The sequence below is a fragment of the Myodes glareolus genome, chromosome 8 (assembly GCF_982192425.1).
Source record: "Myodes glareolus chromosome 8, mMyoGla1.1, whole genome shotgun sequence".
In the NCBI taxonomy this organism is placed as follows: domain Eukaryota; kingdom Metazoa; phylum Chordata; class Mammalia; order Rodentia; family Cricetidae; genus Myodes; species Myodes glareolus.
In genome coordinates, this window is record NC_142033.1 from 34,663,707 (window position 1) to 34,689,507 (window position 25,801).

General features: G+C 43.8%; 1 protein-coding gene across 3 annotated transcripts in view; it reads right to left on the reverse strand.

The window, feature by feature from the left end:
• Nucleotides 1-9,785, reverse strand: part of Slain2 (SLAIN family member 2) — a 55,412-nt gene extending 45,627 nt beyond the window's left edge. The window contains exon 1 of one of the 3 annotated variants that reach the window (XM_085691784.2): nucleotides 9,135-9,785. In XM_085691784.2, coding sequence (XP_085547910.2) covers nucleotides 9,135-9,523 — 389 coding nt within the window. In that variant the 5' untranslated portion in view covers nucleotides 9,524-9,785. The remainder of the gene's footprint in view (nucleotides 1-9,134) is intronic. The other 2 variants (XM_085691785.2, XM_085691786.2) reach the window with 2 other exon arrangements.
• Nucleotides 9,786-25,801: the final 16,016 nt, after the last annotated feature.

Consider the following 25,801-nt stretch of genomic DNA (forward strand, 5'->3'; position numbering starts at 1 on the left):
TAACTGAGAACATATACATGATCAAAACATAGGCAATACAGCCAGTGTGAACAACAGAAGGTCAGCTCCTTAACAAGCTAAATTAGGGACTTGGGAGCTGCTGCCGAAGTTAATCTGCTTGCCATACACAAAATAGAAGCTTTCCAATCCCAGAACCCATGAAAATGCCAGGTGGCAGCTCACCTGTAAAATCCCAGTCTCTGAAGGACACACCCTGTCCCCAGGCCCATTCACCCCACCCCTGCAAGCTGATTGGCAGGACTAGTCATTTGATCAGTGAGCTCTGGGTTTGACTAGGAGAACCTAACTCAATAAAGTATAAGAGCTATCAAGGTAGATTTCTGACTCAAACTTGGGCCTACACATTGTACACATCCACATATTTGCTATTCCATGCACATTTGCATACACACTTGAATATGTGTAAATATACACAAGCATAGCACACACCAGATGGAAAAGGGAAATTAAAATACAGAATTATCATTTGATCCATTCAATCCACTCAAAGTGCAGACACTCAAATACTTGCACCTTCGGTCGGAGCATTATTCACCACAGACAAGATGTGAAAGCAACGCTGTCCATCGAGGAATGAAGAAAATGTGACATATACAACAATGAATTATCACTTAGCCATAACAAAGAAGGAAATCCTGTTAAATGCTACAAATCCTGAGTAACTTATGCTAAGTGTGATAATCATGACAAATAAAAACCTCTTATCTAAGGTGTTTACCGCAGCACAGACAATGAAAGCAGACTGGTGTCAGACAGGGAAAACAGTTACTGTTTAATAGTTAGGAAGTTTCCACTTAGGAATATAGAAATGACCTACAGCTGGACACTGCTGGTAGTTGTGTAGAATATGAATATAATTAATGTCACTGAACTGTGTGTTTGTTTAACAGTCAGGAGTGGTGGCTCATGCCTATAAGCAACATTTAAGAGGCCGCACTCGCCTTTAATCCCAGCCCAGCACTCGGGAGGCAGAGGCAGGAGGATCTTTCTTAAACCAAATAAATAAACAAACAAACAAACGAAAATCCGGCTAACATTTGGAAGGCTGAGGGAAGAGGTTGTTCCATAAGAACAGCCTGGGCAACCTAGTGAGTTATAAGCAAGCAGAGGGAGACCCTGTACAAAGAATTAAAAAAAAGAAAACAAGAAAAAAGGCAGGGCAGATGGGTCAAATGGAAAAAGGTAAAGTGCCTGCAATAAGCTCAAGATTCTAAGTTTGATCCCAAGATCCCTTTGGGGAGGGGCAGGTATAACAATACGTGCTTTTAATCCCAGTATTGGGGAGATAGAAACAGGTAGGCTCAGTGGCCAGGCAGCCTAGCCCATGTGGTGAGTTCCAAGCCCTGTGGAAAAAAGGCAGACACCACTTGAGGCTAATGTGCACCCACACACAGGCATTTGAATAAATAAGAACACACTCTCTCTCTCTCTCTCTCTCTCTCTCTCTCTCTCTCTCTTTCTCTCTCTCTCTCTCTCTCACACACACACACACACACACACACACACACACACCAGCAAACATTGAGTGGTGAATAAGGTAGTATTTATGTTATTCTACTTTAAATAAATCTTGAAGAATACGAAGGCCTAAAATTGCATGCTGGCAAAAGGTGAACCCTCATTTATCATTGGTGGGATTACAAACTGGCGTAGCCACTCTGGAATTCTAATCACAGTGAAGACAGGGTCTCCCTCTCAAAAAGCTCAATAGCAACCAGGCAGAGGTTTAATCCCAGCACTAGGGAAGCAGAGGCAGGCAGATCTCTGTGAGTTCTAGGCTAGCCTGGTCTACAGAGTGAATTCCAGGACAGGCTCCAAAGCTATACAGAGAAACTCTGTCTCCAAAAAAAAAAAAAAGACAAAAAACCCCAATAATAATAAATCTACAAATGACCTAGCTATAGCACTCCTTGACATATGCCCAAGGACCCATGATAGTCTAAGCGACTCACAAAACAATACAGGCTATTGCTGTTGCCCTTGGTTGTCTCCCAGAAATTGATGGTAGGTCCCTATTATTGAAGATACCACACACTTTGGACACAGGACTCTGAGGAACTAAGCTGGATCTGATCCAAAGCCTTCTCCCTGAGGATTAACCTTTAAAGTGCTGGAAGATGCTATGTGAGCAACTTACAAAGGAAAGCAATCAGTAGTTCCATCCAGCTGTGATATCCTTGATCCACAATAGTGATCACCAGCACCCCAAAGATATCCTTGAAGGTGCAATAGTGGTACTTACATCTTAGCAGTAACCAATACGCGTCTAGCTGGCCTTAATGATCACTCGACAGGAGAGAAATCATGCCCAGTACTGACACCTAGCCAACTACCAGTGAGGTCTTGGATCTTAGAGGAAAATGTTGTACTGCCACTCTCCTAAGTCAGCAAAATTCCTAACTGCATTCTAAGTACTGAGCTTTATATCAACAGCTAAGTGGAGTTCCCACCCTAGTTAAAGCGCTTTCTTTTTGCAGCAGATGCAGGCAATTACAGGAAGCCACAACTGGTCAAAATACTTACGCCCAGGTGATACATCTACAACACAACACCCACACCTATGGCTCAAGAAAGAGGCTGAAAATTCAGAGCCAAAGGTTGAAAGAGCCAAAGGACCAGGAAGTGTTCTTTGAAACTGTGCCTTCTCATTACTATGAACGGGGAAGCTATACCCACGAAATCTCAACAATACGGCTGCCTAAACAAGATCTAAACAACACTAGCTGACATACCAACATGGAAGGGGGAAATGTCATGGGGCTGTACCCTTAGACAAAGTGCTACAAGGCAATTAATAAATGTGGAGAGAGAATTGGTTTTTCCCAGAGAGGAGCTCCCTATTTGGTTATTCAATACCAGGTGGTCAGCCCTAAAAAAATATACATAAAAGCAACACTAAATAAACTCAGCAAACTATATTCACATATTTACTCATATAGGTGTAGCAATTTATTAAAGAAAAAGAACATAAATTTAAGAGGAAGGGGCTAAGGGAGCAAGTGAGTGGCACTGGAGGAAGGGGAGAAAAATTACGTAATTATATTTTAATTAAAAATAAAAGAAATTGCTGCCTATGGTGGTGCACACTTTTAATCCTAGCGCTCTAGAGACAGAAGCAGGGCAATATCTGTGAATTCAAGGCCAGCCTGGCCTATATTAAGAGAGTTCCAGGTCAGCCAGGACTACACACAGTAGGCCCATCTTAAAACACACACACACACAAAAAAAAAATTAAAGAAACTTTAAAAAATCAGTCAGGTGTGGTGGTGCACGTCTTTAATCCAAGTACTTGGGAGGTAGAAGCAGGTGGATCTCTGAGTTCGAGGCCAGCCTGGTCTACAAAGTAAGTTCCAGGACACCCAGAGCTATTATACAGAGAAACCCTGTCTTGGAAAAAACCAAATGAAAGAGAGATCAATATCCAGAATTTATGAAGAATTCTTAAAACTTTACAGTATAAAGACAAATAACCCAATTATTAGAAAAGGGGCAGGTAGAGCCAGGGATATAGCAGTGGTAGAGTGCTCTCCTAGCATACCCAAAACACTGGCTCCAAAGTCCTAGTACTGAAAAAAATGTATAAAATATTTGAATATGCATTTTTCCAAAAAGAATTATGACAAATGGCTGAGAAATACATGGAAAAGGTGCTCAACATCACTAAGAAATTCAAATCAGAACCAAAATAATATTAACAGAACAATAATAGTTAAAAAGATAGACCTAACAAGTGCTGACAACGATGCAGAAAAGCAGACCCTCATACGTTGCTTGGGATAATGAGAAGTGGTACAGCTACTGTGAAAAACAATCTGGCAGTTTCTCAAAAAATTAAGCATGGTGATGCCATTTGGAGTAATTTCACTCCTAGGCACATACCCAAGGGGGAAAAAAATGAAAGCATATGTTCATGCAAAAACGTGTAAATAAGTGTCATAGCAGCATTATTTATGATAGACAAATGGTGGAAATAATCCAAATGCCCACCTACCAATGAATAGATTAAAAAAAAAACCTGGTAAATCCACACAATGGAATATTGTTCAGGCACATAAAAATAGGAAAAGATCAAGGTAATAATCTGGCACACGCTACAACATGGGCGAACCTGAAAGAATTATGTTAGATGAAAGACAGACAAAAAGGCCATTTGCTATACGATTTCATTTACATGAAGTGTCCAGCATAGGCAATCTGATAGGCAAAGTAGATAATAGGAACAAGGAGGAGAGGGAACTAGGGAATGACTGCTAATAAGAATGTTCGCATCGATGAGGAATACGTGGAATTAGAAGAGGTGATGGCTGCACAACTTTATCTATATTAAAAGTCACTGTTTTGTAGGCTTTAAAACATGCCTTACAGGGCCAGAGAAATAGTTCAGTGGATGAAGATGCCTGCCACCAAGTCTTACTACCTGAGTTCAATCCCCAGGACCCACATGGTAGAAGAACACCAACTCCGGTAAGTTGTGCTCTGACTTCCATGTGCCCACTTGTGGAATGAGTTTAATAAATTTATTAAAAAAATAAATTTATTTATTTTTAAATAAATTTAAAAATAAATGTACATTATAAAAATTAATTTAAATGGAGCATCATATCCTATAAAATTATAGTTCAACAACAAAAAACTTAAAGAGAAAAAACAATTGCAGCAACACCAGTAGAAAGAAGCCACAGTCCCAATCACAAACAAAATAAACCCTGACACTAAATATTGAAGACAAAAATATTTCTGTCATCAGTTTGTTTGGATGAACAAGGAAGAAGGTTCTTCAAAGAGAATCAAAGCTCAAAGAAACAACGTGAGCTATTATGCCAAATGCAGTTAAAACAGGCTTAGGCCTACCCCTCCAAACCATGGAAAAAATAACAAAAAATTTATCATAAAATTGCTGTGGATCAGAAATATGAAAGAAAAAGGTTATGACCAAAGATGGTAATTTCTAAAAAGAATAGTAAGCAGTTTCTAAAAATTCCAGAGCAAACTGATTCCTTACAAAATTCAGAGTAAGATTAAACAATGCTTGTGAAATTAAGAATGGAGTGATTCCATAAACTTGAGTAAATTCTTCAGAACCACATCAATTCAAAGTCATTCCAACTTCTCCTTTAAGAGAGGGACTTCCTGCAGGTAAGAACCTGACAGGTTCATTACAGCTCAATTACAGAATAGCATTTGCCAAAATCTTTCAGAATATTCACACAAACCAAATGTTATAAGGGCCTGACAACGGGGAGAACTAATATGGGTACCATAATGGGTATTAACGGGGAAAATCAGGCTGAGCTGCACACTTCAGAATAATCTATTCTGTCACTTACATTTTTTTTTGTCAACAATGTGAACAAATATATACAACATAGGTCTACTAAATACAAAGATACAAAAAAGGATCAGAAAATAGGTAATAAATGCCTAAGTTAAGACTGAACAAACATGAAATTTAAATGCCTTGTATTTAAACTCAAAAAAGTTAGGAAGATATAGTTTAACGCAGTTTATATAGAAAACAAATGGTGGAGAAGTTCATACTACCAGCACATATTAAACAAATTAACAGAAGCTAAAACTATTAATGACTAACAGTTTAAAATGTAATCGTGGGCCTCAACACACATCTATGATCCCAACATTTGGGATGCTGAGGACTGTCATGAAATCAAATCAGTCTGTATTATGTAGTAAGATCCAGTCTGGCACAGGCTACTACTAAATTAATGAGACCATCTCTAAATTAATTAATCGGTGAATTGATAGTATTTACTGTTTTACAAGTAGTTTTTAGTTCAAGAGAAGTATACACACACTCTGGCTAACTTAAAAATGCAATTCTGGATAAGATGTCCAATAATAAACAACTAGAGTAAATTAAAATAATTAAATCAGTCAGGTGTGTTGGTTTGTGACTTTGGTCCCAACACTTGTTAGGCAGGTCTCTGGATTTGAGGTCAGCCTGGCCTACAAGTTCCAAGACACTCAGAACTACATGGTAAGACCCTATCTCAATAATAATATTTTTCTTCTATTACTACTACTATGGAAGGACCAGAGAATTATACTATCTAAGAAATTATCCAATAAACTGAAATTTACTCTGAAGAAAATGTCTAGCATATGATGGGAAGGGGGGCACACTAGTAGTCTTCAAACACACATTAAGGAACAGTTCATGTAGGAAAGCTGATGCTGCGTTTGGAAAATGCTAAACACAATGGAATATCACAAGCTCTAATGTATGAAGAGCTAGATTCTAATCTTAGTGTCATCATTTACTGTGTTATCTGATGCCAAGATAAAGTTTCCTTAACTGAAATTGATACCTACCTTATAAATATATAAACGTTAAATTTAATTAAATACAAAGATATTTGGAAGTTCCTCCCCCAGTAATGCTGGAGGCTATTAGGTAATCCTAATACACTACAATACACAGTCATCTTAATCCTCTTCCTGAGACTTTTCTGAGTTATGAGAACAAAGATTTTCAAACTGGAAAATGCAATCCATTAGTGGATCTGGAAGTCAGCCTAGTAGTAACTACCATTCTTCCCTCAATGAAATACAACAGAATAGAAAATATTAAAGTGTACCACTCACAGTAAAACTATATTCGTGAATATAGTTATTCATAAACAGGTGTGTACTAGGTTGTGTACTTTGTATCAGAAGCTGTCCACCGCTACCGCCTAAGTGTATTCTATGAGACAGTAGCTAGCTCTTTGGGAACTCAATTAAGTTCAAGAAACAACCATAATCCCCAGAGATTTATTATGGCCAGTATGCATCTGCATCTCAAAGAAGGCCAGCATGAAAGAAACCTGTTATTTTTGATGAGGAGTTTCCTAAATTTTACTCCAGAATTTGGTTATTTTTTTCATCTACTACCTACTCCTACCTTCTGCATTTTGTGGCATATATGCTAGGGGCAAAAATTTCCCTAGATGAAAATAATGTGCAATAGAGAAGCTTTGGAAGCTAAGAAAGCAAACTTTACCATGACTCTTCCTGCTGCTGACAGCTACGCCCTCCTCCTCAGACACATTTGAAGGCATTTTAACTAGGATTTCTTTAACTCTCCCCTGACTAACACGGTTAAGATCAAAGCCAAAGGCCAGATTTTAATTTCAGATTAAATTTCACACAGGTATTTTCAGAAAAAAGCGTATCTATAGCACCAAGACACAAAACCAGGTAAAAACATTAAGCAGGAATCAGGCGATCTGACAAACTTCTGGCATGCTTATATCTAAGAACATTTGCTTTACCTTGACAAAGACATGCTCAGAAACCAAAGTAGCTAAAGACTTGCTTGGTGTTTGGAGGAGTCAATATGCTCCACCAATACATCTAAAATGGGCTGATGAGCACAGCCCATCCTCATTATCATGAGCATTGATCTCATCATCACTTGGAAAGAAGATGATACCTGGATGACTCTGGGTTCTTTGAAAGTGCATAATACACAGGATTCCTTCAGAAGGCAATGATTCTCACTAGCAGGAAAGCTGTAACTATTATATGTCAGTTCTAACAATACTTGGTATCACTTGGCAATAAAACAACATAAGTATCCCTATCATTCATAGCATCCTAAGGACAAGTTCTAAATACCTTCTTGTAGTTGTCAGAAAATAAAATGCAGTTCCCAATTCCCACCCTTGCTACCTTCTCTGAAAGTCTGCCCCATTATCTGGGCTACTGCTTGCTATCTCGCCTCTCTCGATGTCTGGGTTCTTGGTCTCTTAACTCTCCTCAGCACCTCACTCATCCTACCTTGTTTAACTGCCTAATATATAGTTCTCAACACGACCCCCACTGCCTCACACACACACATCAGCACTTAAGAATCTTCAGAATCTCCCACAGCAGGATCACATGTAAACTCACTAAATAGTGTTGATTTAAATAACCAGGCTTAAGGGTAATAGTACCCAGTCGTAGAGAATTTATCGTATGCCAAGCCCAGTGCTAAAAGTACACATGGATTATCTAATTTAATCTTCAGAACTCTACAGATGTTAAGAATAATGTTAAGATAATTTTCCCGAGGACAAAAGTGAAGCTCAAAGTAACTTCTTCAAGGTCATAAACCTTTAAGTGGCAAACCTAAGGCCTGCATGCAGGATAGGCTTTCAATACTTCAAAGTCCTTGGCCTGGATAGCAGTTCTTGAGGGATTTCAACTTTCCGGATGTTTTCATGTCAACAGCCTCTATGTTCTAGCTAAAAGTTAAGACTTCCAAAGCGATGAATTATGAGGATAATTCCCCGCAGATGTTTTAAGTCTAATAAAAGCCTCTCATGTCTTTTCTATTTAATGAAAGTGTGACTTTAGGGTGTGGGGTCACAAGCTCATGAAGAGCTGCCTTCTGACAATTACAGTTCTGGTTGGGATTTTAAAACAGGACTCTGTCTGTCTCCAGGATGGCATGGAAAAGATAGTCAGCTTTGAGAACTACCGCTTCACGGCTCCGTAATGATGTCAGACCCAATTCTTATTTTCAAAAATAAAATCCAGAGTTCCTGTTCCACCGCCGACTTCACACAAAGCAGCCCCATCCCTTCGCTGCCCTCCTCACACAAAGCAAGCTTTACCCCGCTACCCAAAGGGGAGTGTCGTTCCCCGGCCTCCCCACAAACATACCCATCTCACTCCCGTCCAAAACACCGACTGCTACTCTGGGTCCGCGCACCTGGTGTTAGTTACCTCAAGAAGCAGGACCTCCCCCCCCATCTCCCTATAGCCAGAATGCACAGACCACCACCCGAAAGCTGTTCTTCCACACAAAGCAGGAGCCCTTCCTACGAAGCAGCTTGCTACCTCGGAGCTCTCTGAGCGTGCAGGCCCACCGGAGCTGTGCCAAGTCACAGATCCCATCTGGGTCCAGTTGGGTCCAGCACCCCGAGGTGTCACAACCCAGACAAGAACTAGCTACAGATCCGTTCCCAAGGCACGCCTCGAACCAAACTCCAGCCGACCTACCCGCAACAGAAGCAGGCAAAGTCAGTGTTCCCCGTCACCGCCGAGCCCACCCTGCTTCCCCGGGGATCCCCCATACACACCCTCGATCTCCCCCGGCCTGCCCGGTTCCGGCGCCCCGCACTCACCAGCTCTCCTCCTCCTCCTCCCAGCCTGACAGTCGCTCCAGTTCGTCGGGCCGCAGCGGCTCGACCTCGTCCAGCAAGCCGCCCTCGCCCGCCGCCAGCAAGGAGGTGGCGTCCCGCAGGTCCTCGCTGCTGGTCCGCCGCGGGCCCGAGCCCGCCGCGCCGCCCACCTTGGCTCCCAGGCCCAGCGGGAAGCCCCGGGGGGACGCCGCACCCGAGCAAGGGGTGGACACGCCAGTCCGCGCCGGGCTGCCGGGCCCGAGGAGGCCTGCGCTCTGCACGGCTCCTGAGCGGCTCCTGAGCTGCTCGTTCTGCTTCTCCAGCTTCTTCACCAGCTCCTGCAGCTTCCGCACCTCCTGGTCCGCGTTCACATTGGAGTTAACGTCCTCCATGCCGACCGCGCCGCCCGCTCCGACTCCCAAGCCGCCGGGGAAAGCGCGGGGTGGGGAGAGAGAGAGGCGTTACCGCCGCCGCCGCTCACGCTAGCCGAGGCGCCGGCATAGAGCAGGGCCAGGCCCCACCGCCAGGGTCCCCCCGGCTCGGGTTGCGAAGCGCCGCTGGCCCCAGCCGAGTCGCCTCATCTGCGCCGGCTCCGCGACTGGGGGAGGCGGCGCCAATATCCGGCCTCGGCCGCCATCTTCCCTCCGTCCCTCCGCCCCCTGCCGGCCAGCCCGGTCGGTGACCTCAGAGCGTCGGGGAGGACGTGGCCACCCGCGGGCCGAAAGGACTGGGCGCGGGGCTCGCGTTGGGGCGGGGCCCGCGGGAGTCACGGGGTCTGGAGGGGCGGGAGTCGACGTGGGGGCGGGGCCTACTCCGGAAGGGGTGTGGTGGGCGCCGGCAGACGTGGGCCGGGCCGGTCTAACCCGGGATGGCTGCGGTGGCGGCTACCCGAGGCTAGTCGCGGGCGGGACGGAGACGTCGTGTCCCGCTCGGGCTCAGCTCCTCCCGAGCTGTCTTCGGTGGTGAGGGGCCGGTGCTGAGACTCGCGGACTGGCGGCCCCTCCTGGCCGCGTGGACAGTCCGCTTGGTTTGTTTGGCATTACTGAGTTGGTTCCTACTTGAAACCCGAGACTGTGGGACCTGGCAGCAGCCCGGGAGACCAACTGTGGCCAGTTCCTTCCCCTGAAAATGAGAACTCGAATCCTAAATGGTTGAGAGAACGCGAAGGTCAAAATAATAACCGTCATTTGTTGAGTGCTTACTACGGGCCAGACATTGCGCTAAGCACTTTTAAAGGCATTATCTCATCCGTTAAAACACGTGGATGGGGTTGTTGTTTTCTTTTTTAAGATTTACATACAGAGAAGAGGGCGGTGGAAAACACTTGTGTATTCATCTTTCAATGTTAATTAATGCTCATTGTATTCCTTGGATCCGCCCTCTGCCCCCAAAGACTTTATAATAGTAATAGTACGTCTTGACTTTTGTTTTGTTTCAAGGTAAAGCTTCTCTGCGTATCCCTGGCTTGCCTGGAACTCGGAGTTCTGCCTGCCTCTGCCTCCTGAACGCTGGGGATTAAAGGCGTGTGCCCCCTTGACTTTTTTTTTTTAATTGTGCGTGAAAAGCATTTAAGCAACCATTGACAGATAATAGAGAATGTTGAGAGGTGGTAAATGTAAAATTCTGCTTTCGGTGGCATCTCTAATGCACACTGCGGCAGCAACTACAAACAAAATTGAAATGCTTTGTTTTCATCACGTTGGCTCACTGTTCCGTAGCTGTCAATTGTGAGCTGCTTGACTTGCCTCTAATACAGTAAGTAGCTAAACGTGCCTAATTTCTCAACTACTTGACTGGTGTTTGCAGGTAACTCTTGTCTTCCCCCACCTTAAGCTAATATGAACCAGTCTTTTTACACTTGGGTGTGGACTCATATGACGACTTAAACATTCTGCCTTTCTGTGCTGTATTTTTCTTGCCTAGAATATCCTACCTATTTGATTTCTTTTCGTAAAAACCTATGGCGACCCCCAACCGGGGAACTAGTTACTGCCTTTGCTCTGACATCACCTCCTCAATAGTTAACTACAGATATTTATATTTTTTAACTGGATTTTTTTCCTAACAAGTTTTTGTTTTGATCTGTATAGCTGATTAAAAGGAAATAGTCGATTTCCCTTGTCAGTGTCTGACAAAGTAGACAGTCAATATCTGTTTTGCCAAAATTAAATGGAATGTTAGTTTTGATAGGGCAAGCCCCCAGGTGACAAAGTAAGTAATTTGAGTATACTGAAGTTTGCTCTTGAGTACAAGTAGTTTCCTGGCTGTGCAGACTTATTTGAGGTGATGCCTTTGCTTGCTGGCAGTTTTGTGAAACACAATGTATTGTCTGTATGATGCACATGAAATGCCACACTTGTCCCTGACCTGAACTCATTGCTGGAGGGCCCACCACTGAGACTGCATCACACAGCACAGTCATTCATTGACATTAACTGTTTGTGACATGGAGCTTAACCAGCCAGTTTCCAAAGGACTCATATTTCTTGAAACGTTCAGTTAACATTATGAAGTTAGCATCAGTGTTCTTGAGAGGAGGAGGGCCTGATGTGATGTAGAACAATTATCCGTGAACCAGGAGGTCTGCTGGCAGGTTCTCCTCGTACCATGAATGTGATCCTTGAACTTAATCTCTCTCTGTAACCTTAATTCACACATTCAGAATGTGTGAACTGAGTGATTTCTAATATAGATTTTATTACTAAGTAAAGGATTCTGGTGAATCATCATGATTATAAAATATAGGTGTGAATATGATTCTATGCAGCAATTTAAAGAAGATATACTTAGATTTTTAAATTGGGCTGCTTTACTAACCTTGGTTTTTAATTTAGTGAATATTAGGTGTGTAGTATATGTCAGTACTGTCTGGGCACTTGATGGTTAATAGGCATCATTTATTTGAAACTGTGTCTTATATAGCTCCAGCTAGCCTAGAACTCACAAGGAGTGGGGTGGGGAATCCAAGGTCCTGACCCTACCTGTAATAAACTTTGTATGCCAAAATCTGAAGTTAGCTGGGCATGGTGACACACACCTTTAATACTAGCGTTCTGGAGGAAGAGACGGTAGAATCTCTGTGAATTTGAGGCCAACCTGGTCTATGTAGCAAGTTCCAAAACAGCTAGGATCTGAAGTTACAATTCATTCAAAGATTTAGCACCTCCACGCAGACACAGTCAAATCTGCTTGCCCTATACTACACTATTACAGTAAAAGATAGCTTTTACTAGATTTTTTAGATTTAGGCCAAAAACTGTGTGATAATCCCTACTAGTCATGTTTACACCCACCAAATCCATTCCTTAAGCAGGTCACGCTGCCTTGCATTCTGAATAGGTTTAAACACCCTCCAGGTGCTGGAATATCAGGACTCTAGTTCAAGTCGCCCTTGTTCTCCTTTCTGGTTTCCTCTCTTCTTTCTTGATGGGCACATCCCCTTCATTACTGATAGCCTGATGGATACACAGTAGCTAGAAGATCCTTCCTGTGAGTCAAGTCACTATCAGAAGCCTCTCAGAAGTTGCTTCCCAACATACTCAACTCCAAAGTTCCTTTGACCTGCCTGACTCTGGATACTTGATAATTTCTGTAAGTAGCTCATGGACCACTCTTCTGTTGCTCCTCCTGCTCTACCCTCACTAGCCTAGATAGACTTCAAAAAAGAAAACAAGTTTCTCCTGTCGGGACTTTGTACGGGCTGCAGATTCCTGTAGCTAGGACCTTTGGGTCAGATATTCAGAAAGTCACATGACTGACCTCATGATTTAGGTCTCTGCCCACATGTCACCTGGTTCACTACCTTCATTATTGCTCCCTCATAAAATAGCATCCTCTCATTGCTGATCTTCTTGGGCATGTTTTCTTCTTTTTTCGTCTTATACCTCCCCAGTAGAATTGCAGAAATTCCCTACTGCAATTTTACAGAAATTCTGTAAAACAGTGCCTGGTATGTACTAAGTGCCCAGTAAATATTTGTCAGATAAATTCATGGGGAGGGGTGTCAAGTGGAGCCCACCAAAACAGAATGCCAGGTAAATGTGTCATTAAACTAGAAATTCCTAATTGTTTTGAGCAGTTGGTTTTTAATCTACGTTTTCCTCTCCCCAAAGAGCAGCATGCCATACCACATATATCACCTTTAAAACTAGGTCATACTCCACATCCTGAGAGCCAGCAGCCCTGCAGAATTGCTGAGGATATAGCCTTGGGCTCTCCCTGAAGTGTATAATAGATAAGACTATTTTCTTGCCATCTGAAACATTGCGACAGCCTTCCTCATTTAGGTTACTTACAACACACTTCTCTGGTGACTCAGTATTAATGTAAGTCTAAGGTCACTTTTTAAAGAAAAGACAGGATCTCACGTTCCCCAGACTAGCCTCAAATTTTCTATGTATCTGTAATCCTCCCTAATCTTCCCCCCTTCACCTCCGGAGTGCTGAGATTACAGGTGTTCAATACCATGCTTAGTTTTTTGTATTGTAGGGGATGGAGCCCAGGGCTTCCCATGCCTGCTAGGTAAGCACTCTACCGACTTAGCTACATCCCCGGCCAAAAGCAAACAAAACTGATGTTCAAGTGACTCTCGGTAGGTGGGAGGAGTAGGGCTAGTAGGTGTCTGACAGTCCACACAGCAGCCCCAGCCAGCTTTTCAGGTGTCGCCTCCCAAGTCGCCTCTTTGTTGCCGAATGAAGGAGCTGCTGTTTTCTAAGCAGGTGTGGTCCTTTCTATGACTTGCTTCTACTTGCAGGTTTGCTCCACTGAAAGCCCTGACAAAGTGGAAATCATTACAAACCTCTGCAAGTATGTAGGGTGAAAACCATGACTCAATGGCTGAAAGGCGTTTAGCCGTCCTCAATCAAGGTCTGAGGTAGGGGCATATACCCAAAAGTAGTCCAGAGACTGCTGTGCACTTAGAGAAATAGCTGTCCTTGTGAGGCAGAGGCAGGGGGCTGTCTGTGTTCAAGGCCAACCAGGACTACATAGTAAAAATCTTGTCTCAAAACAAAAAATAATAAGTAAATATTTTTTTTTTTTAAAAAAAAAAAAACCTCTCAAATTCTTGACCTAGCATGCACCATCCAGGGCTTCCACTTTATCCTCATTGCACATACTTGATCAGTCATTTCCTGCTGTCTTCTCAAATTTGTCCCTCACCATGGTCTTTCCTTCAGATATGCCTGTCTTTAGTCTACCAGGGGCCTCTTAGGGGAAATAGCTTAAAAAAGAATCCCAGGAACTCTTATGTATCTTGGTGTTTTGAGACAAGGTCTCACTATGTGGCCCTAACTGGCCTAACGTTCCCTTTGTACACCAAACTGGCCGTGCACTCATGAAAATCCTCCTGCCTCTGCCTACAGAATGCTGGTACTAAAGATATGTGCCACCACCAAGCCCAGACCCCAGGAACATGTAGATTCTCTCTGTCTAGACCTGGCTGGTCTGGAACTCACTGTGGAGATCAGACTGGCTTTGAGCTGGGGCGGGGAGAGGAAGAAGAGGGGGTGCTCTCTTTTGTTCCATGAGTGCTGGCATTAAAAGTTCTGAACTGCCATATTTGCCCAGAACACCAGGAACGTTGAAATATGAGAGACCTGTAGTTGAAATCTTGGGCCCAAAATGAAGGCGACCAAAAATTTGAGTCTAGAGTTTCCAGTGAACATCATTCAGATCTTATAGTTGTGGGGTACCTCCAAAGTAGCCTCAATGATCCCCTATTACACTCGGGGGGAGGGGGAGGCACTGCATTTTATTAATGGAGGAGTAGGAAGTCTGAGGCCAGAGCAGAGAGGAGGATGTTCTTGACCATCTGGAAGCTGCTGTCTTTACTGAGAATGAAACCGACCTTATTGCCTACCCACCCCCCTTTAGCAGCAGGTGGAAAGGTAAAGCTGTCATATAGCAGTCTTCCTCCTTTGTTTAAGCAGTAGCATTTCAGCAGTGCAGTGAGTTTGAAAAGTGCAGTCGGAACTAAATACCCTAGATGTTCTAAAATGCTAAGAAGATGGGAGAAAGTTGCCAGGAGTTATGTGAATCTCCAAGGATAAGGTGAATCCCAGCAACCTGACCTAGGATTTAAAATAAATAAAACTGGACTTTGAGGGATGTGATAGATCCACTGTAAATGGATAGATAAACACAGAGATTTCCTAGGAAGCCATAGCAGGTGCCGGCAAAGCTGGGTATGAAACCAGTGATCTAACTTCCAAATCTGCACTCACAATCCCTGGTTGCCCATGTCCATGATGAGTTCACCATTCTTTTACTTAGAAGAATGCTCATATCTCTCTTACCATCTGATGTGGGCTTTGAGGACAATGTTGAGAACTTAAGAGTTAATGACTTTATAATTCCAGAACCTCAGGCTTCTTGCTCCAAAAGCAAGCTTGCCAACTTCGATTTAGCAGCACCTCTAAAATCTATTACTTTCTAACAATCAGGACCTTAGCTATTGACTGGGGCTACATTCCAGGCACGTGCAAGGCAGGGGAAGGCTGGACAAACCACCTATTGGTGGCTTGCCAAAATGAAGCTTTGACATCATTTTCTCACTAGAACATATTAGTGAACAGGCCCCGCCTGTGTGGAGTTCACAGAACAGATATTACCCAGGACTGCAGCATCACTTCAATCAACAAAGTAAGAAGATGGCAATAGAAGAGTCTGACCAGGGAACGGAATTTGAATGGATCTTGGATTGAGGCAGACTATAAACAGAAACCAAAAGTCAAAGCATACACCAGGGGAGGATGCAGTGAAAGCACTGCTGTTGAATTCTAAATAACAGTAATTCTTGGTGAATGTCAAAACCAAGTAGTTATAGTCAGCTGGGTGTTTTTGTTGTTTGGTTGACTCTTTTTTTTTTTTTCTTTTTGAGACAGAGTTTCTCTGTGTAGCCCTGACTGTCCTGGAACTTGCTCTGTAGACTAGGCTGGCCCTAAACTCAAAGAGCTCTGTCTGCCTCTGTCCCCAAGGGCTGGGATTAAAGGTGTGCACCACCACCACTGCCAGGTCGCAAGTTGGTTTCTAGCACTGGGACAAATTAATAACCAGATCTTCTGGGCGAAGTCCCAGTCCGCAAAACTGCCTGAGTCTGAAGATGGATGCTAAAAAGTAATCCCACACTGGCTCAGAATTGAGTATAATGAAGGATTATTTATTTAGGGGTAGACTCACAGATCACAGCCCTCTGCACAAACAGGGAACAGGAACCAAATCCAGCAGCTGGGAGAGAAAGAGCGTACAAGCTTTATGGTTGTTTTTATAGTATAAGAGACCATACCCAAATGAACTGGTATCTTAAAGGCTATTGACTGAAGGAGTTCCCCCAGTGCCTTCCCCTTTTGTCTAAATAAGAGAGTTCAAACCCTAATACAAAACTGTATACAATAAGAACAAATATCAAGTACAAAATTTAGAATTACAACCAGCATAAACAATATCAATTAAGGCAATGGAAGAATATACTCAAAGTCCACAAATGTGGTGAGTCAACAGGGAAAGGGGGAAGGTAAAGATCAGGAGATACTGCTGCTACAGAGAACAGTAAATCAGGGAGGGGGTATGAGTGGTGGCAGGGCTTCAGACAGAGTGGTGGTGAAGACCTCTCTCTCTGAGCAGAGAGGCAGTAAGTGCCAGAGGTCTAACCAGGGCCTCTCTCAGGCTAAGAAGCTGTTCTGCCTCTGACCCACACACTGGGCTTCCTCTGGAACACTGGAGATGAGGAAGCAGGCTATGTGGGACACTGAGGGACAAGACCATCAGCAGAACTACAGAGCCCAAAGTCTTCAGTCAATAATGTGTTCCCCTAAAGGAAGAGCAAGGTTCATGTGACTAACCTGAAGTTGGAGGGAATGAGGTTAGGTAGATGAGAAGATGCTATGAGAATCTGCCCCTTAGGCCGCTGACGAGGCAGTAAGGTGACGATATTGGTTTCTAAGGTTGATTCTAACAGATCCTAGTTTACATTGTGCCAGGATTCCCCCCTTTGCCCTCTGCTTACTCGTGACTCTGTGTTCCCTTGCTGACATCAGCTGGCATGTGGCTTTGGGTTTGGTGTTGAAGCAAGTGTTGACATTTCGGCTCATGCGCCTACTGTGACCTAATCGTTTAGCCATCCAGTGTTCTAATTCCAGATTCCTGAGTGCCATAGCGCTAGCCTCACATATGAGTAGACTGGGTAATATTAGTCCACTGTGGTATCATAGGCTGAGGTCAGACTCCAAGCAGAAACTGCAGCATTTCCCGCGGTGAGTGTGGACAGATAATGAACAGCACATCTGCTTCATCAGAAGCCTCAGCATCCTCCTCAATAACATACGATAGTCAACGACTCTGGCATAAAAGGTCACCTGTCACCCTCTGCACTGTCGTGCCTAGTGATCACCTAGGGGTGATGGAATGGTAAATGACTGTGGCTTTATTATAATAATTAGGGCTTTATTATCACTTATCTGTCTTTTATCTAAGATCAAGGATAATTATGGCTTTATAGTAAAAACAGGGCTCTAAAGCTATCTGTGAATGTCTTACTAATGTCTAACTAATGAATGTCTTAGCACGTAGTTCGAATAGGCACCAGTAGAAAGAACCTGTTTTCTCCGTTGAAGAATAGTTCAAACTTGTTCTGTTTAGATTCTCCATCATAGATGAGCTCTCTTGCTAAGTTTAATGAAAATAGCTACTATTTTCCCGTAGGTTAGAAACAGATAAGAGAGGGGGAAGAAAAACCCAAACACCACAGGAGTTATCTTTCTAAATTTGAAAGACAGAAAGACAAAGAAAAAGCATGAATCCTCATTGATCAGGGAGGCGGCACCTAAACATTCAGCCTTCACCAAGGTCTACAATCTGGGTCTGTGATTGGTAGAGACCTCTTCCTAAAGCGGCAGGTGTTTGAGTGGGTGATTGTTATCCTCAATGCTCTAGGAAGTGCATTAACTGACCCAGGTCAATGTATTATGACCTCGCTACCTAAGACAGCGCATAACAAGGATACCTGAAGAAAGAATAATCGAGTAATTAACTTGTTCACAAATTCTCCTGCCATGACAGAGTCAGAAGTCATACATTTATTCTGGTGATGGTTATGCCCACGCCATGAGTCCCCCAGAGACCACTAGAAGTCTGAGTTTGTATGCAAAAGCAAAGAGCCTTTATCGCTACCTCTAACTGGGGCTTTCCGTTCTGACACAGTGGTTGGATCAGGGAGCGCATTGAGCTGGACTTTTTCAGGGATTTTCAGGAGTAATGGAATGGGGGGGGGTAGGGGAATTTTGAATTCAGTTGGGGGTTGAACTCCTAGTTGGGCCAAAGTGGAGTGACAGAAGTCTTGTCAAACAGGGATTGGTCCTGGCGTTGCTGTAAGGAAATATACCTATATATGTTAGGTAAGCTATTCCTAATGTTCTGAAACATCTAGTTCTTGTTTGTCTCAATTCTGATTGGTCCCCCACAGGGTACAGTTTGTGACTTTCCCCAGTTATTGTAAGGGTGAGGCCTAGTTCCAATATTGTTAGTCTGCAGCCTGTCAGGGCTGTGCTAATGCTAAGTTTGACCTCTTCAGTTGACCTGGACCTTTCTTTTGTAAGATGGTGTAACCTCAGTTTCCAGAGAATTCTGGCTCACCAGAAATTCAAATTTACATACAATTATATTGAAAACACCTGAAGTGGTCTGTCAGGGAGGCACCCTGTGCTCATTCCTTAGTGTTCCATGTTTTGCTTTTATCACCAGAATCAAAATACCACTGAGTCCCCTGTTCAGGAAAAACATGAGGTCCACTCTTTGCCCAACATGCTCTTTGAAAAACAAACTGAAAAATAAAAAAAACAAGAAATTATTTTTAGCAATTATTTCAAAGTCAACCTGCCAAGAATTTAAATTGTTCTTCACACCGTCGTACGAAAAACACATGAATGCTGTTTTCCGAATTATCTTCTAGAGAGTCATCTTTGTTTTTCTCAAGAAAAGTAGCTAAAGCCAGTATGGTGGTGCATGCCTTTAATTCCAGCACTTGGGAGGCTGAGGCAGGTGGATCTCTTAGGAGTTCTGTGCGTTCAAGGGCAGCTTGGTCTATATAGCAAGCTTCAGGTTAGCCAAGGCTACATAGTGAGACCTTGTCTCACACACACACGCACACACACACACTAAAAGTAACTATAAACATTCGATAATATTCGATAAGATTAAAATCGACAAGCATTAAAACATTCCATTAATTCATTTGTAAACCTTGCTGACCTGAACTGCTGTAGCCGTTCTAGAAGATCCCACAGCTCTGAAGCTGTCCCTGGGGTAGATGGGGGCTGTTTTGCCCACTCAATTCTTCGGAATTGCTCACTAGGACATTTCTCCATGGAGTGCCTGCATTTGAGAGCAAGACAGCCTGCTCTGGTGCTGGGTAACTGTCTAGGATGTTTTTATAGCAAGCAACTGGAGATAAACAAAAAATCCCACTTTGGAGCAAGGATCAGGTTTGGTTGCTAGTCAGCACAAGGATAAAGTCTCTCTGCAGGGCAAAGGTCAGGTATACTTGTAGACTATTATGAAAAATTTGGATTTGGAGGTGTCTCCCACTTAACACACACTCACCGATAATACCAGTATTTCCTGTCAGCCTGGGAGGACTGGAGTTTGGACCCAGTGGTGCTTTAGCTACTAATAACGCTTAAGTCCTTTGTACAGCAGGACTTGGGCCTTCTGGCCGTTGTGCGAAACTAGTACCTCCTATCTCACTGGCTGGCAAGTGGGATAAACCCCACCTATCTTAACACAGTGTTGTGAGGAGCTGTGGGCAGGCCTGCTTTTAGCCTCACCCGGCTCCCGCACAGCTAGCTTAGTCCCAGAAATAATAACACACAAGTTATATTCATTTAAACACTGCCTGGCCCATTTTCTCTAGAGAGTTAGTTACTGACTAACTCTCATATCTTGATATTAACCCATTTCTAATAATCTCGTGGTAGCACCACGAGGTAGTGGCTTACCGGAAAAGATTCAGCATGTCTGACTTGGTGGCTGGCTCCATGGCGTCTGGCTCATAGCCCTCTTCCCAGCATTTTGTTCTGTTTACTCCGCCTACCTAATTTTCTGTCCTATCAAGGGGCCAAGGCAGTCTCTTTATTGACCAATGAAAATAACACAATAGACAGATAACCCTCCCCCATCATTTCCCCTTTTTTTGTTTAAACAAAAAAGAAAGGCTTTCATTTTAACATAGTAAAATTACACATAACAAAACAGTTATCAAGCAAGAATTACAGTCACAATATTTATAACTAAATCTTTATCATAATAATGGAAAACTATAACTACGACTATCCATTCTTTAACTCCATCAAAGACTCCAGAAAGATATATTACCTAAGTAAATAAGAAGTAAGCAACTTCCAAAACTCTAGAAATGACAGAGACATCTCGCTGCCTGGACAGTCACCCAAAGTTCCTCTGTGTTGGGGCACCCATCTTTAGCCTTCAGGCCCATAATATCCAGAGACATTTTCATGAAGCAGGAAATTTCAAAGGCAATTCAGTCACTATCTGCTGTGTCCTGCAGAATGTCTCACAGACTCTTTCATGAATCAGGAACCCCGAAAGATCATCTCACCTTTAGGCAAGTTCAGCAGTCCTCTCTCTGCAGGTTCTCTGTGTCCAGTTTATATAACAGTCCAGGCAAGAGCAGTTTCTTGCCCAAATGGCTAACCAACTCCATAAGGAGCCTCTTCGATGCCCATCTTCCTCTTGAAGTAGATTGGTGCTGCCAGGAGCAGACGTGTCTCATTGTCATGAAAAGTCCTAAGTTATTAAAACATTAAATGCCATATTCTGTAGTCTTTGAAAGATATGAATGTCTATCTGAAATATATCTATGCACTTCTAGAAAATCAGACTAACATTACTACAAGCTTTACTATTATCGATGATTATCCATTAACAACCTATATTTTCTAATTATACATTACATTTTTAAAATGAACTACACAATCACAATACATCAGTCAAGATCAGAAACATATATACATATAACAAAATTGACCTTAAAATCCATAACAAAGCAAATTATTCATATCTATATCAACACAGCAGGAAGATTCCCTCCCGTGCTCTAGCTCCCGCTTTGAGTTCTTACGTCAGTCACACCAGAACCTCGCCTTTCGGCTTTCCAAGCCTCATTTGTCTGCATCAGACAGACTCCTTTTTATTCAGGATTCCTGGAAGTCCATTACTTGTAATCAAAATTGTATCAATACAATCGGACAGGGGTGGTACACATCTTTAATCCCAGCACTTGGGAGGTAGATGCAGGTGGATCTCAATGAGTTTGAGGCCAGCCTGGTCTACAAAGCAAGTTCCAGGACAGCCAAGGCTACACAGAGAAACTCTATCTTGAACCCTGCTACCTCCCAAAAAAAGTCCCAATACAGCAAGCACACTTGCTTCCCTGGGAAAATTGGACAAAGGGAAAATACTGAAGTGGTTTTTTGTTTTGTTTTGTTTTGTTTTGTTTAACATGTGTTGGTGAGCAGCATTCCAGGTATTGTTCTAGCTGCCCAGTCCAGTCACTAAACAGCCCACGGTTCAGAGCAGGTCAGCTTTCCTAAGAAGGCCTACAGTTACATAAACTCATAGGCAGTAGTTGCATTTTTGTTTGCTTGCTGTTTTTGAGGCAGAACTTTACTCTGTGGTCTTGACTGGCCTGCAGCTCCCTTGTCAACAAGACTGGCCTGTAACTCAGAGATCCTCCAGCCTCAACCTCCAAAGTGCTGGGATTAAAGGCGTGCCATAGCTGCAAATTTGGGGAAGTGCCATAAACAAAGAACTATCACAGAAAACAAGATTTGAAAATAACAAGGATGCTGGGCAGTGACGGCACATGCCTTACATCCCAGCACTTGGGTCTGTGGAGAGTTCTAGGACAGCCAGGCCTACGCAGAGAAACCCTGTCTTGAAAAAACAAAACAAAACAAAACAAATCCACCACCAACAACAACAACAAAAAAAATAGAATGACTTCAAATTCTCTGTTTCAGTTAGGCGCACATGTACAACATGGAGACAAACACATAAACCAAAAGCAGTCTCATTGGCAACTCACAAGCTGGTGGAGTGAATTGGTAAGAAAACAAGTCTGGCATATGAAGTCTTACCCCAGATGTTAGATTACGTAAGTGCATCTAATACTGTATAGATCTAAGTGTATATGAAAATTAGGATAAATAAGATATGAGCTGGGGATGGAGTGACTGCTCAGTATTTAAGTACTCTTGTTGCTCTTCCAAGAGGACCTAAGTTCAGGTCCCAGAAACCATGTCAGGAAGCCGATCACTTGTAACTCCAGCTCTAGCGAATCCAACATCTGTTCTCTTCTGACCTCTATGAATGCATACACACACACACACACACACACACACACACACACACACACACGAGAGAGAGAGAGAGAGAGAGAGACAGAGAGACAGAGACAAGACAGAGACAAAGAGAGACAGAGAGGCAGACAGACAGACAAAGACAGATTGACAGACAGAGAGACTGAGACACAGAGAGACGTTGGAAGGTGTGCTGGCTAGTTTTTATATCAACTAGACACAGCGGGGGTCACTTTGGAAGACAGAACCTCGGTTGAGAATATTCCCCCACTAGACAGACCCGAAGGTAAATCTGTGGTGCATTTTCTTGATTGGTGATTGATGTGGGAGAGCCCAGCTCACCGTGGCCAGTGCCATTCCTTGGGCTGTGGTGTTCCTGGGTGTCATAGGACAGCAGGATGAGCAGGCCTGGGGAATCTGAAGGGGGTAGGAAACTCAGTACGTAGCACTTCTCTCTGGCCTCTACATCAGTTCCTACCTCAAATTCAAGCCTTTGGTTCCCGCCCTGACCTCCTTCAGTGACTGACTGTGACCTGGAGGGAGGAAGGGAAATAAACTCTTTCCTCTCCAGGTTGTGTTTGGTCACAGTGTCACACCATAAAAACCCTAAGACAGAAGGTAAATATTCTTTTGGAAGTACTTAACCTTGTGACACCTCTCACAAGCCCTTTCTCCTGTGCATTTAAAGTGGAGTCGGAGGCAGCTTGCTGTTAAGTTAGGAACACTATATTTACCTCCTTTGGAGCTCAGAGGGCTTGAGCTCTGAATGATAACCTGCAGATGCAGGAATGGTGCAGGTTGGTGGAGGTGCATCAGTCAAGGGGCCAATTAGCAGCACCTCTGAAATACACGCTTAGAGAGGGCTGCAAACAGCATTCTCTTTTTGCCAGCGAGACTTTCAACTCTTTGTCCACTGCCGGCCCTCCCTGTACCGAAGTTGCCTTCCTCCCTCCTGTATGCCTTTCCTTCCACCAACCATTCTTCTTTTTGTTGCGTTGTATCTGGAAAGGATATAGAATGTACATGGGTTTCCTCTGTGAGACCCCTCACACTATCCCCCATCCCTAACGAGGATATGCTTTTTAACCTACAGGTACTTGTATTTTTTATTTTTATTTTTATTTTTTGTGTGCTTTATGGAGCAAGAATGAAATTATTTGAGGTTGAACCACTAACTGGAATCAAGGAGAAGCCTAGTGATGTACTATAGAATGAGTGACTCTGGTGGATTCTTATCATGAAGAAATGAGGTCCCAGTGTTGCCGTGTGTGTGTGTGTGTGTGTGTGTGTGTGTGTGTGTGTGTGTGTGGTGTGTTATGTGGTGTGTCTGTGTGTGTGCATTCACACCTGCTTGTCTGTATGTGCACCTTGTGTGTGTGTGTTTGTGTGTGTGCCCATGGAGGCTAGAAGAAAACAATGGAGTAACAGGTGATTGTGAGTCACCGGATGTGGGCATTGGGAAAGCCCACCCAGGTCCTCTGCAAGAACAGCAAGTGCTCTTAACTGCTGAGCCATCTCTTCAGCCCATAGTTTTTCATGACCCAGGAGTCCAAGTTTTTAAGAGTAGCTCTCCACGCTCGAATGTTGGAATGTACCCAATTCGGTAAAAGCAACAGTAACACAGCGCGAGGTTCGGAGGTGCTGTGTGGCCTGTGAGCTGCCACCCTGGCGCTTTTAATGAGAATTTTGTGGCGATCCACGTGATTCCCAGACTTGCAGAATTCATGATGCAGCGTTGAGAAAATGAGAAGGAGTAACAAGATCTGGGGGATGAAATGAAGAAGGAAGAACCCAGCCAGGCGCTGTAAGAGGACAGTGATATCAGGGAGCCAGGGCAGTGGGGGAGGGGGAGGGTGTAAGAGGAGAAGAACTCCAGATGCTGGACAGTCCTTTTGGGGGATGAGATAGTGGTGAGGCTCCAAGCGGAAGAGTGCAGAGAAAGGAATAGCGTGGCTGAGCACAACTCATGAATGGGATTCCTTTTAATGCTCACCAGAGGAATTAAGGACTATAGTTTTTCGCATATGCTTTTAGGTGTTGGAGACATGCTTGTTACCCTTCTAGAGGACTCCAGGTCAGTTCCAAGCTCCTCAGTAGCTCAAACTGCCTGTAACTCCAGGGCTAAGGAACCTGGCCTCTAAGGGCATCCACACACTCTTGACATTCACTCCCTTAAATAACAATGAAAATCTTTCAAAGTACTTTTTTTCTTTGGAGGCTGAAGCAGGAGGATTGCCATGAGTCTGAGGCCAAGGCTGGACTACGGTATGAGACCCCATCTTAGTAAATGAAAAATAAAATTTTTGGAGGATGCAAAATTGGGTTTTTAAAATATGACTTCAGGAGTTGGAAAGATGGCTTATGGATTAAGAGTCTTGGCTTGTCTTTTAGTGGACCAGGGTTCAGCTAGATTCCCAGCACCCTTATGGCTGCTTAGAACTGTCTGTAACTCCAACCCCAGGGGATCTGATACCCTCTATTGTCCTCCACAGGCAATGCATGCACCCAGCGCACAGGCATACATGTAGGCAAAACACCCATATACATCAAATAAAATGAAGATGTGATTCCATACGGAGTCTGCATCACTTTGGGTCCTGGGGGTCCTGGACAGAGGATTCCTGGTCATGTGCTATTGGAACAGCTCAAGAGTTTAGGGAGGTGATCATTGCTGACTGGAAGGCTCTTGAGTATCAGAGAGTTTTGGGAGAATTATAGGTGTAGGGGAAAGTGTTGCAGCTCTGGAGTGGCAAGGGTATCCTGACTTACAAGGAAATCAAGGCTATACTTAGAGCTCTGGACAGCTCTGGAGGGACAGAGCCGCAATGGGACAGCTCTGGAAGGGTAGAGCCACAATAGGACAGCTCTGGAGGGATAGAGCCGCAATAGGACAGCTCTGGAGGGATAGAGCCGCAATGGGACAGCTCTGGAGGGGTAGAGCCGCAATGGGACAGCTCTGGAGGGGTAGAGCCGCATTGGGACAGCTCTGGAGGGGTAGAGCTGCAGCAGGACAGCTCTGGAGGGGTAGAGTCTCAATAGGACAGTTCTGGAGGGGGTAGAGTCTCAATAGGACAGTTCTGGAGGGGTAGAGTCTCAATAGGACAGCTCTGGAGGGGTAGAGTCGCAATGGGACAGCTCTGGAGGGGTAGAGCTGCAGCAGGACAGCTCTGGAGGGGTAGAGTCGCAATAGGACAGCTCTGGAAGGGTAGAGCTGCAGCAGGACAGTTCAGCCCAGGAGGAAAGGTGTCATAACTTTATCAGGAAGCCAGGCTATCTAGAAGCTGGGGAGCAGTGAGG